Here is a 12,177-nt window from a genome sequence, read left to right as displayed (position 1 = left end):
AATCCTCACTAGTTAGCCAATACACCAAATACTGGTGTACTGGGAACACTGATTCAGGCATTTTTAAGTCTGTCTGCCTTTGATCCAATTAATTCCTCACACACAAAGTTATGTGCCACTGTAACACTAAAAACTGAAAACAAATCTAACATCCTTCAAGGTGAAATGGTGAACATTGCACATTCATTTGAAAATTATGCAATATTAATGAATGAAATATCTAAAGTTATCTTTAAAGTCAATGGCTAAGCAATTATTTAAAAACAAGTATAGCTGTGCTTAATTTATTACATGTGGATATATTTTAAAAAGGACTGGAAGGACACAAAGTATACAATGGTTATTACTTAACAGGGGCAAAGCCTTTTACCTTTTACTTCATTTACTATGCCAAAGCCTAGATAATTTAACCATTTTAAAGGAAAACTAGAGTTTAAAAGAAAAAAGTTGCATCATATTCCCCATCAATATTTATTCATGTTATATAATACATGCAATTTTGAGAGATTAAAAAGGGAGGGGGAGTTCAAGGCAGTTCTACTACTACATAATCAATTAATCAAAAATAACAGCAATCAAATTTTGGCAGTTAACTATCAGTAAAAGAGAAAAAGATTCCAAAAGTGAAATATGTTTACAAAGGAATTTCAAAGATTTATACTATATACGAAACTTTCTTTTTTGGTTTCTTGGTTGGTATCCTTCCATTTGAAAAACTGGCACAGGCACCAAGAAGTTCCTAAATTTCTTCTCCAAAGTAGGTTCGGGGTAATTTTAAAAAGAATTGATTATATAAATACATCTGCTGACTTAAACAGAAATGGAAAAGATTTCCCCTCTGGATCCAAGGAATTTTTAAAAATGTAAAACAGGAAAGGAGATTTTCTTTTTATTTAAAGAATAAATGAGCAGAGACAGTATGTGAGCAGAGACAGTAACAAAGGTAATCCTCAAATTGGAGTTATCATTCAAAAGTTTATTATTTTAAATCTAGAATCTATTTTCCCAATAGAAGTCACGTAAAATGGCATTTAGGCTCCTAAGTAAACTACACATGCCAACTTAGTCACATCTAAAATATATTACTGACAGCATGATTTCAACAAGACCAAAACAGACACAGGAAATCGGAAATTGAGAAAGCAGAACTCCAAGATACCTACAGCTCCTAGAGTATCTAGAGAGAAGCTGGTCACGGTGGTGCACACCTGTAAATCTTATCAACTAGGGAGACTGAAGCAGAAAGATTGCAAATTTGAAGTCAGTTTCAGCAACTCAGTGAAACAGTCTTTCAAAAGAATAATGAAAGGGCTGGGGGGGTGGGGCAGGTTGCAGCTCAGTGCCCATGGCTTCAATTTCCAGTTCTGAATAATAATAATAATAATAATATTTCCATAGAAGCAAAAAAGTGAATCCAGCACATTAAAAAAGAAAAGGGAAAAAAGTTGCCTACCTAATGCAACCAGTGGCTGACAATTTTATCTACTTCTTTAAGTATCTAGGACTTGTTCACGTGCATCAGTCATTTGAAGTTGATCTACTTCCTATGCTGAACAGGTTTACATAATGTCTAAAGTGATTATAAAGTTCATTTGGCTTTAAAACTGAATTTGAGACACTACACAAGGAAATTTATTTACCTAATCCTACAGGGAATAGATGGTTTAGTGTCCTTTGGGAGGATCCACCGTGCTATAGCAGGTTTAAATTTAGCACTTTTCTTTCAAAATGGAACAGAAATTTTACATATCATCCATCAAAAAAAAGTCTCAATTTTCAAGTCAAAACAACAGGACTTTATTCACTGTTCTTATACGCTGTTCAAAACTGTTGATGTGTCACACTGAGGGAATGAAAATACCTCATTCACACAAACCTTTTTAAAAAAAAATCATAGTGACAGGACTGATCAAAATAACGGAAAACTGATAAAAGCAGAATTTGCATAAAAAATAGCACGATTTATTTCTAATTTCACAATTTGCTATAACTTTTAGACTCCTGATTTCACCTGATTTTCACATCAACTTTAAGGAAGACAGGTCAATTATTACTACTTCCATTTTTACAAATAAGGAAAGATTTTTTAAAGTATTGTGCTCAAGAACAAAAGACAAATAAGTGGGGGGGAACTCTCTTCTAGGAGCATTATGGTATATTTGAAAGAGAGCAAAATGTGGAAAAACCGTAAACAGTATTAAGATACTCTATTTGTGAAGGGCAAGGAAATCGGGCAGAGGTATGTAGACAAGCACTTTATTAAGATGGGAAAAGATGTTTATGCACTCTAGAAGTGGAAAAACCAATGATGCAGAAGAGAAAAGGAGATATGTTATAGTGATGCCTTTTACAGATATTAAAGTGGAGGGATTGGTCTTAGATAAGTACCAGCCACAATTAAGAGACTAGCATATATATAGGCTGTAATAGGACCTTGTAGAAGTTCTGTCTCAACTGCTTTTGAAAGTTTCGAAAAAATAAAAATGGATTATTAATAGTTGAAAATAAGGAGAAGCGAAAATATGAAATGTCCCTATAGCAATGAAGAGCAAATAGACTAGTGAAATGCAGACTGTAAGACGTACACTGCAGGTCCAATTAATTTTTATGTTCATGAATTCAAATAAGACAAGTCCAAGTCCATATAGCTATATATTTTTCTTTGGTTGCACTAATGTAAGCACAAAATCCAGCTGAATTACATTTGGGGTTTCCCAAACAAGAACAATGGTGTAAGAGTGGGACCATGTTGCCAAGCACTGTAACTATCCTTAAGCACTATATACATATTATCTCAAACTCACAAAACCTTCAAAATCCTATTTACTTTCACAACTATTGTTCTCATCTTACAGTAAGGAAATGGACACTAATTGGGTAATCTGACCAAGTTCACAAATCAAGTGGCTCAGGCAGGACTTAAACTTTGGCAGCCCAGTCACAGTCATGTCACTCCAACTCTTCTAAGGAGTGTGTATACTCACTGCCTCTATTTTAGTTGGACCAAAGTGGAAGTGTGAGGGTCAATGAAAAAAAGTAACGGATTAGAAATCTCATTATAGATGGAATCAGAGGGAGTGTAGTGTGGGATGCTAAAGTTTATTGGTAATGGAGGAAGAGCTACAGTACTAGGAATGGAGAGGGATAGTTCCTAGTCCTGAGACTAAACAGTTGAAGTAGAGTGAAAGGAAAGATCAATGGATAAGAAGAGATTAAAGAACAGAAGGCCAAAGATCTAGGCAAGAATATCTTTTGTAGAAAACGAAACTATCAAAACCATTTACTGTTGATTTATTTTAATTTCCTTTTTAAAAAGTATATACTACTACATACTTTTCACAACATTGTTATGGTTTGGATGTGAGGTGTCCCCCAAAAGTTCACATGTGAGACAATGCAGGAAGGTTTAGAGGAGAAATGACTGGGTTGTGAGAGTGTTAATCCATCAGGGATTAATTGAAGTGGTAGGGTGTGGCGAGAGGAGACTGGAATTGGGGCGTGGTTTTGAGATATATATTTAGTATCTGGAGAGTGGAGACAAAGGGGACACTCTTTCTCTCTCTGCTTCCTGATGATGCAAGCTTTCCCTCTGCACACTCTCTTCTGCCATGTTCTGCCTTACCTTGAGCCCCAAGGAACGGATTCGGCCTTCTATAGACTAAGACCTCTCAAACCATGAGCCCTCAAATAAACCTTTTTCCTCTTCTATAATTGTGCTGGTCAGATCATTTAGTCAGAGCAGCAAAACAGTTGACTAAAAAAACACGTTTTTTTTTTTTTTTCTCTTAAAACAATATCTATCACACACTATTAAGCTTAGAATTACTGTATTCAATTTCACATTTATTTCAAATGACAAATAAAATTGGTACATCAGGAAAAAGAATAATGTCAAGGATAATTAACACTATATGTCCATACCTACTATTTCCACTTCCTCACCTACTGCTCCTTACTCAATTCACTTGAATCTAGCTTCCAGCAACACCTCTAACCAAGAGAAAGCAGGTCACAAATGACCTCCAGCTTGCCAAAATCAAAGCTCTCATTTCTGCTTTCATCTTACTATTAATTGCTCAAGCATTAGATACATTTGACCCTTTTTCCTGCTCCAAACTTTTTTTTTTAATTCATCCTATCTCAAAGGTTGCTCCATGAATGACCTCTGTTCATCTCCACATATCAGAGTAGCTCAGGATTCAGCCCTAACTAAATCCAACCTCCTAGCAACATTCCCACCAAAGTCCCACAATTGTAAAAAACACAAAAGTAAATCAATTACATACAAAGAATAACTTAGGCATTAGAGATCAATTTTCTCAAGGAATAGGCACTGAAAAAGACTGCTGGAGATTTCATCCTGTCCCATGGCTTGAAGTTAACCACATATGCTGGCTATTTTCACGTCTCTTATCTCCAGTTCAAACTTCTCTCTAATCCACTCTCATAACAAAAGTAATCTCCACTTAAATGTTTAATATTTAACAAGCACCTTAAATATGAGTTCTTACCCCAACTTCCAATCCTCCTCTTCTCTTAGCCTTTACATTTCAGGAAAGAACACAAGTATTCATACAATATGTATAATCAAAATTTAAGTGTAATCTTAGATTTCTCAATTTGCCTTGCTCCAACCCATCAAAGAAATTATCACTACTCTACCTCCCCAAACATATCCCCAATCCATTGCCACTCCTACCCTAATCCAAGATGCAACTGCTTAAAACTATTGTGCAAGCCTCCTAATACGTCTCACTGTTTTCCTTCTTGCCCACCCTACATCCATTCTCCATATAGCATCAAGGTAACCTTCTACAATTATAAACGAAATTCCCCACCGCTGATGAAGGCTTCCCATTTTACCATGAAAAACCCTAGCCTACAACACGTGCTTTGGTCCTTTGCCTAACTCTAACCTCCTCTTTACCTCAGCAATTCAGGTCTTTTTTGATTTCCAAAATACTCTTAAAGGTCTCTGCCCCAGCAGTCACCTAAAGAAAACACTCCCCTCATCTCTGAATGCTCATTATTCAGATCTCAGTTTAAATGTCGCCTTACCCAGAAAGGCCTTCTGTGACTAGTCTACTTAAAGGACAAGCACTATCCCATCACCTCTCCTTATTCAGTTCTCTATACAGCACTTATCATTACCTAATTCATTATATTTGCTTTTTGAGTATCTTATCCCTCTAAAATGTACATACACACCATGAGTGTACGGCCTAATATCTAGTAAGTACTCAACAAATATTTGTTAAATAAGTGAATCAACATGCAAACACATTACATTCAAGGAGCACTGACTTGACAGTCCACCAAAAGAATGTATTCAATTCATTAAAAAGATTTTCACTACATGCCTACTAGTGCCAGACTTTTGGGGGGGGGGGGGGGAATCAACTCTGGCAGAAACCATATAAGACTCTCTAGTTTCTTCACAGATCCATTCTACCAATATGCCAAGAACCATTCATTTCACCTCTGCAATATGGTACTTTATGTACTACTCAATGTTGAAGGCACTGTAGCTACCGTGACTATATTGAAAATACAATAAATCATAAACAGAAACAATCTTAGTAAATGGCTAGCAAATACTATATACCGAATACTAAAGAAATTATTTTATAACAATATTTATAGCAATCACAATCATCACAGAAATAAAATAAAAAGTGAGGTAATTGTAGATTATTGTACAGCATATTAAATACTAAATCAAAACATTCTAAGTCTCTTATCAAAATATCCAATGCATAGTTTTAGTGTCACTTATACAGTAACATAACCTCATTTCAGCTCCTGCATTTAAAGTTTACTGGTCTCCGACCCCCAATTATTTAAAACACATAACCAGTATCAGGGGTTAGCAGACTATAGGATAATTGTGCATACCACATACTACGATTGCAATGACCTCAACATTTTTATTCTTGAATCTGCCTGTTCTTAATTAATGGCTTTAAGCAGCATCAACAAAAAATTAAGTGACTTTGGATCAAAGCTTAAAACCTGTGTGCATTCCATTCTCTGCTAAATGTCCATCACACCAACAAACTGTAGAATTTTTAATCTTTTAGAAGTAGTAGAATATGAGACATCTCAGAATGCTTTGGTATGTAGGTTAAATATCTTCCATATTTTTAGAGTAAATCACCTATTTAAAATAAAACATCACATAATGAAAGAAATTTATCTGCCTCTCACATGTAACATATCTCACTTTGCTCCTTATTGCTTGAAAGTTTTATAAAAGATGCACTACACTATTGTAAAAATAAAAGGATCTTTGCAAAGGTTAACGATAAAGGCAGTGCATGATAATGGTCATGCAGAGGTACAACATAATTAGTAAGGGAGAGATTTCCAACTTTCAAAAACTAGAGCAAATAAAAACACCTTAAAAACAAATTATCATGCCTTTTCCATTTTGTACTTCCCTTTTTAGCCACAGAGCACCAGTTAGATCAATAAAGCTCCCAGAAGACCAAATCATGTCTTCCTACAAGTCCCTGTACTCCTCCAGTCCTGCCAGCAGAGCTCACTAAACATTTACTTATTCAACAAATGAATCTTTAATTCCTACTACCTCTCAATCTTTTTCCCCCTCATGCTCATCTTGAACCCCGGAAGTTTCTACGCTAGGTACCTTAAATTATTTAATTTCCCTAGTTCCTTCCAAGTACAAATTGAACCAAATTAAACCTTGAACTACCAAAATACAGGTCTGAGAAGCCTAAATCTGTCAAATTGTTGATATACCTATATTTCTCACGAAAAATCCTTTTCTTAATTTTAGTATTATTTCTAAAACCCTTGGTTACACAGTTTCACAACAAACTAAAAACAGGACACCGAAAATGATTTTCATTGTTTCCTTTTTAAAGGAATCTTAAAGCACTATATCAAAAATAGACACTAATTTCAATTCCCTATGAAGCTAAAATAAGAGCGGGGGTATGGAACAGTGGTAGAGCCTTTGCGTAGTATGCATGAGGCCAAGTTGATTCCCACCAAAGGAGGGGCGGGGGAGATGAAATGGAATTAGTTAGAACAGTTGTCTGGAAAAACATTTTTGAAGTATTAGGTTTTACATTTAAATTAATAGCAACAATTTATATAAATAATAACAAAAAGTTAAGGAAGCCACTGTAACAATGAGCTTACTGAAAATATACTTATGCAATATACTAATTACATTCCCTGCAAATAAAGTGGAAGATAAATGCAGTTGAAAATTTATACAAATGTTACTGACTCTAAGATAATCATCCATATAAAGTGCTTGAGGAGTAGTATAAATCTTTCAGAGCACAAGTACTGCAGTGGAGTGTGGAGTCACTGCACAATTTCAACAGACCACAGACATTTAAAAAAAAAAAATCAAATCTTAGGTTTTGGTAATTCTAATATTAATTCTGAATATGATGCTGATGTCATAGTGGCAAAATGACACCAAAATTTATCACTACAAAGAATCAAAGACAAAGAGACATTTTATGTAGTTTGGTCTAAAAATCATTCAACAGTTGACTGTACTTTAACTTTCATCCTCCAACTTACTAGTACACAAACAGTAAGGGAATATTCAAAAAGAATTCGATTCTATTAGTAGTTATCAATCCACCCAATGTTGACTATTACTTTTGAGCACACTGAAAAGTTCCTCATACCACATGATTTACCTTCCATACCTTCCAGAATTTATTACATACCATACATATGTTTACAATGAAATGTACTGATATCAAGTCAATTTGTTTCACAACTGTAAAAAGGTTAGGAACTCTCCGTTTAAGAAAGTAAAGATGGAAAACTTTATGAGATAAACTTAATACCTTCCATTGATTAAATAACTGATTTCATTTACAGACCTCGAACAAACTACCATAATCTTCACACCTCTGCAGGTATTACTGCTATTAAGAGGATGAGACTAAGTTGCCCAAAGTCTTAGGAAATGAGTTAGAGCCACAAAAGGAAAGCAGTTCTATTTAACAGCAAGGCCTCAGCTTAAAAAATGTATTTGTGTGTGTGTGTGTACACACACAGAGATATACAGAGATATACAGAGATGGGCAGTAAACCTCGCATTATAAACCATCTTAACAGTGTACAGCAGTCCAGTTCCAGAACAAACAAATTTACACTCATGACATTTTCAAGATTCTTGATATAAAGTTGAATTAACTTCAACAGCGTCACTTTTTGCAGTCAGAAATAGGGAAGACGGTATTAGAATTTATCACGTGAACTTGTGAAGTATTTAAGACTTCACCAGCTGAAGCGATTTGCAGTTTTTTATATATTTCTCCCTTTGAAAGCTACTATTCGAAGAGTCATGGAGGTTGCAGGGTTACAAAACTTCTGAAGCAGAACCCGTTAAATCTGGAGCTGAGTTTTGAGCCTGGATTTGAAGGGCTCTCAGGCCAAAAAAGAAAAAAACAAAACAAAACAAAAAAACTTCACTAACAGGCCTCAGCATAATGTGTGTGGGTGTGGGTTTGGTGGCTGCAGAACAGCAGTAAAATGACCTGTGATAACACATTCTAAAGAGACGGGGCGAAGAATTCCTTTCCACTACCCCTCACCACTCACCTCTGGCAGGCTGCAGACAGAACCTGATACTGTTTTAAGGCTCATCATCTCGGGTTACCAACTCCTAGACCTTAGCGCCTAACCAGGTCCCCGCAGGGGTGGTGACGACGCCTACATCGCCCTCCCCCACCTGTGCACCACACCAGCAGGCCAAGCTCCACCGCCCGGGCGGCCCCGTCGGCCCCGGCCTCCCCTCCCCCTCCCGCCCCACGACCACGCGCTCCGGCCGAGGCCTCCCGTGCCCGCGGGCGTGTGCTCCACACCATCTGCCTCCAGGCGTCCGGCCTCCGCTTCCCCATTCTGGGACCACAAAGCCCGCGGAGCCTCGGGAGGGTCGGTCCGCCGCATGCCGCCAGGGCCCAGCCGCGCCCTCCCGAGGTCCCGGCTGCAGGCCCGCGCGCCGCCCCCCGCCCAGGCCCGGCGGGCGCCTGGGGCTCTCGCACGCGGCCGCCCCCGCCGGGCTCGCGGCCTCGCCGCGCGTACCGTCTCCTCCGGGTCGATGTCGATCTTGAAGGTCTGCTGCTGGAGGGTCTTCAGGGTGACCTGCATGGTGCCGCCGCAGCTCCGCTGCCGGGCCTGCGCCGGGTGGGGGCCTCTGGGCGGGGTCTGTGGCCTGGCCGCCCCGGGGTCGCCCGCGCTCCTCGCGCTCTCAGGAGGAAGGCGGTGGGGGTGGGGGCTTGTCACATTCGCCCAGCGGAGCGGCCTCTCCCCCAGCCCGTGCCCGAGGCCGCGCCGCTGCTCCCGCGACTGCGGCCTTCCCCGCGAGCTCGGGCCGCGTGCTTCCTCACGCGCCGGCCGCTGAGTCCACAGGAGAAGCGAGGGGGTCCTCGAGAGCAGCTGAGAATCCGCTACCTCACCACAGGATGGTGGCCGCCATCATCGTGACTCGCCGAGACGTGCCCCCTCCCCCACCAGAAAAACCTGGGGGATGGGGCCGGGTCGGCTAAACGCGCAGGCGTAGGGTGCGGCGAGCCTGTGCGCAAGCGCAGCCAGAAACTCCGCCCCGGAACTGGGGGCGGAGCCTCTGGCGGCCCTGGAATGTGGGCGGCCGGGATCGGGTGTGCGCAGACGCACACCGCGGGCGTCGGCGGCCCTTGGGGCTCCCTTGTCGCGTCTGCAGCCGGGAGCTCAGGCCACCCGTCTCCCTTCGTCGCTCCGCCTACGTCCAGGCTCCGCCCGGCTGCGCGAGTTGCGCAATCCGTCGCCGGGGAAGCGCTACGTGGAGGCACACAGCTGAGAGTGGATGCTGAACCTGGACCCGGGGACCTAGAGGGCGGTAGTTGGGGCGGAGTGTAAGTGAAATGATTGCGGTAACCACAGAGGTGGGCCAGCACTGCGGGGCGCGGGCGCAGTGTGAGCTTTTGTGGTGTCGACTAATTTTTAAATCCCGGAGTAGATTACAACGCCAGACTGCCCGGCTTCAGACTTTGTGTTCTCTTTCTAGCCTTGGTACCTTGGACTTAAACAGAAGGACGGATTTAAAACGGAGGTCAATTTATGTCACTTCTTTGGAGCTAACAGGTCTCTTGTTCCCCATCTTATCCAGAGGAAAAGTCAGAGTTCTTACAGCTGAGTTCATCAGCTCCTCCCCATTCACCGCATCCGTTGCTCTATCCCACATGGTATTGTCGGTGGATAGTGGGCAAATGTGCTCCCCAAGTGCCTTATTTGCACTTGCTGTTCTATCTCCTACTTTCTAATGCTTTGCTCAAATTTCGCTGCCTCAGTGAAGTCTACTGTGGTTACGTCACTCAAAATTGCAACTTCTCTAGTTCCTTTGTCCTGCTTTTTTTCCCTATAACATTTATCATCTTCTGATTACCATATAATATACATGTTAATTAAGTTTATCATCCCTCCTCCTTTAAACCCCAAGCTGAAACTGCATAAAAGCAAGGTGTGTGTGTGTGTTTGTGTGTGTGTTTTGCTGCTAATCCCCAAACACCTAAGAATAATGCTTGGCATATTGCAGGCACACAGCAGATATTAGTGGAATGGATGAATGTTCTCCCATTTCATTAGCAGTAATTTGGAGATAAGGTCACTCAGCTTATTGATTGTTGGAGAGGGGAATGGAACAATGCATGTAAAACTTCAGGACCAAAACATAACAGTCTGTAAGTGGTTAGCTGTTAGTAGTATGCCCATTTACTGATGAGAAGACTAAAATAACAGATGTTGAATAATGTGCTTAGAGTCACCAAACTAGTAAGTGGTAGATCCAGACGCTGAACTCAGGCAGATGACTTCAGAGCTGGTATTCCTAGGTACCTGACTGAGCTGTCTCTTAATAGCCCCTTCCCCCATGACATTTGACTTGAAGTGTTCAAGTATCAAACAGTTACAGTCAGACTACCATTAGCTGTATGACCAATTGCAAGTCACCACTCTGGGCCAGCAGCTTTGTGGGCATACTGTCACTGTGGTTTTCCATAGACTCTTGAAACTTGGATATAAGTCTTTCATGAAATTCCTGAGTAGTCTTCCTCTCCACTTACACGGTATTTCTCCTCTCACAGCATCTATTTCCCTATACTGTGATTCAATTTCTAATTCTCTGCCCTCTGTCTTCCTCTATATCTTAGTCACTAGATGATCTCTGTATGATCTGACTACTATCAAATTCTCCAAATGCACCTCTTTCTTCTCTCTCCCTCTCATGCAGTCATCCTTCTGTACTACCTTTCTTACATTCCTCAAACAGGCAAAGTTGTTTTCTGGTTTTGCAATGCTGAGGATTGAACCCAGGGCCTGGGCATACTAAAATACTTTACCACTGAGCTACATTCCCAGATGCGTGTCGGGGTGGTTCTGTCCTCAGGACCATTGCATTGAGGTTCCTTCAGCTTGAACTCTGTCTTTCCAAATAATTGTATGACTCTTTTTTTATTGTAGATTTTTCTCTGTGATTTGAATGTCTCCTTTCACACTGATGTTGCCTTTTTCCCCCACAGCACTGGGAATTGAACTTAGGAGTGTTCTTACTGCTGAGCTACATCCCCAGTCCTTTTTAAAATTTAATTTTGAGGCAGAGTCCTGCTAAATTGTTGAGGCTGGCATCAAGCTTGCCGTCCTCTTACTTCAGAATCCACTGCACCCGGATTCATGTGAAATTTTACTGCCATTTTAATAGTATTAAGAGATGAAAACGTTAAGAGGTGATTAGGCTCTTCCCTTATGAATAGAGTAATGTTATTATCATTGGAGTGGGTTAGTTATCTCAGGAGTGGCTTCCTAATAAAAGTGACTTGGATTCCCTCTGTCTAGTGCATGTTCACTTGCCTTTCCACCATGTTGTGATGCAACTGAAAGTGCCTCCCTCACCAGATGCTAGTGTCTGCTCTTGGACTTCCCAGACTGCAGAACTATGAGCCACATAAACTTCTATCATTGTGAACTATCCAATCTGTAATATTCTTTTAAAGCAGCAGAAAATGGACTCCTACAAACTCCAAGTCAAATTTTACTTCCTCAGAGAGGACCTCTCTAACAAATTTAAACAATATAGAAGAAACACAAGTAAGTGTCTCTTATCTAATAACCTTAGGACAAGAAATGTTTCAAATTTCAAGTGTTTCA

The 12,177-nt window shown here is 40.4% G+C and overlaps 1 protein-coding gene across 1 annotated transcript in view; it reads right to left on the bottom strand.

Moving 5' to 3' along the window:
- RAD23B (RAD23 homolog B, nucleotide excision repair protein) overlaps positions 1-9,578 on the bottom strand; it is a 42,042-nt gene extending 32,464 nt beyond the window's left edge. Inside the window, exon 1 of the mRNA XM_079112268.1 lies at positions 9,082-9,578. Coding sequence (XP_078968394.1) covers positions 9,082-9,147 — 66 coding nt within the window. The 5' untranslated portion in view covers positions 9,148-9,578. The remainder of the gene's footprint in view (positions 1-9,081) is intronic.
- Positions 9,579-12,177: the final 2,599 nt, after the last annotated feature.

This window comes from Sciurus vulgaris (genome assembly GCF_902686455.1).
Source record: "Sciurus vulgaris genome assembly, chromosome: 15".
Taxonomy (NCBI): Eukaryota; Metazoa; Chordata; class Mammalia; order Rodentia; family Sciuridae; genus Sciurus; species Sciurus vulgaris.
Note: the sequence above shows the minus strand (reverse complement) of the source record. Positions and strands in the feature narration are given on the sequence as shown.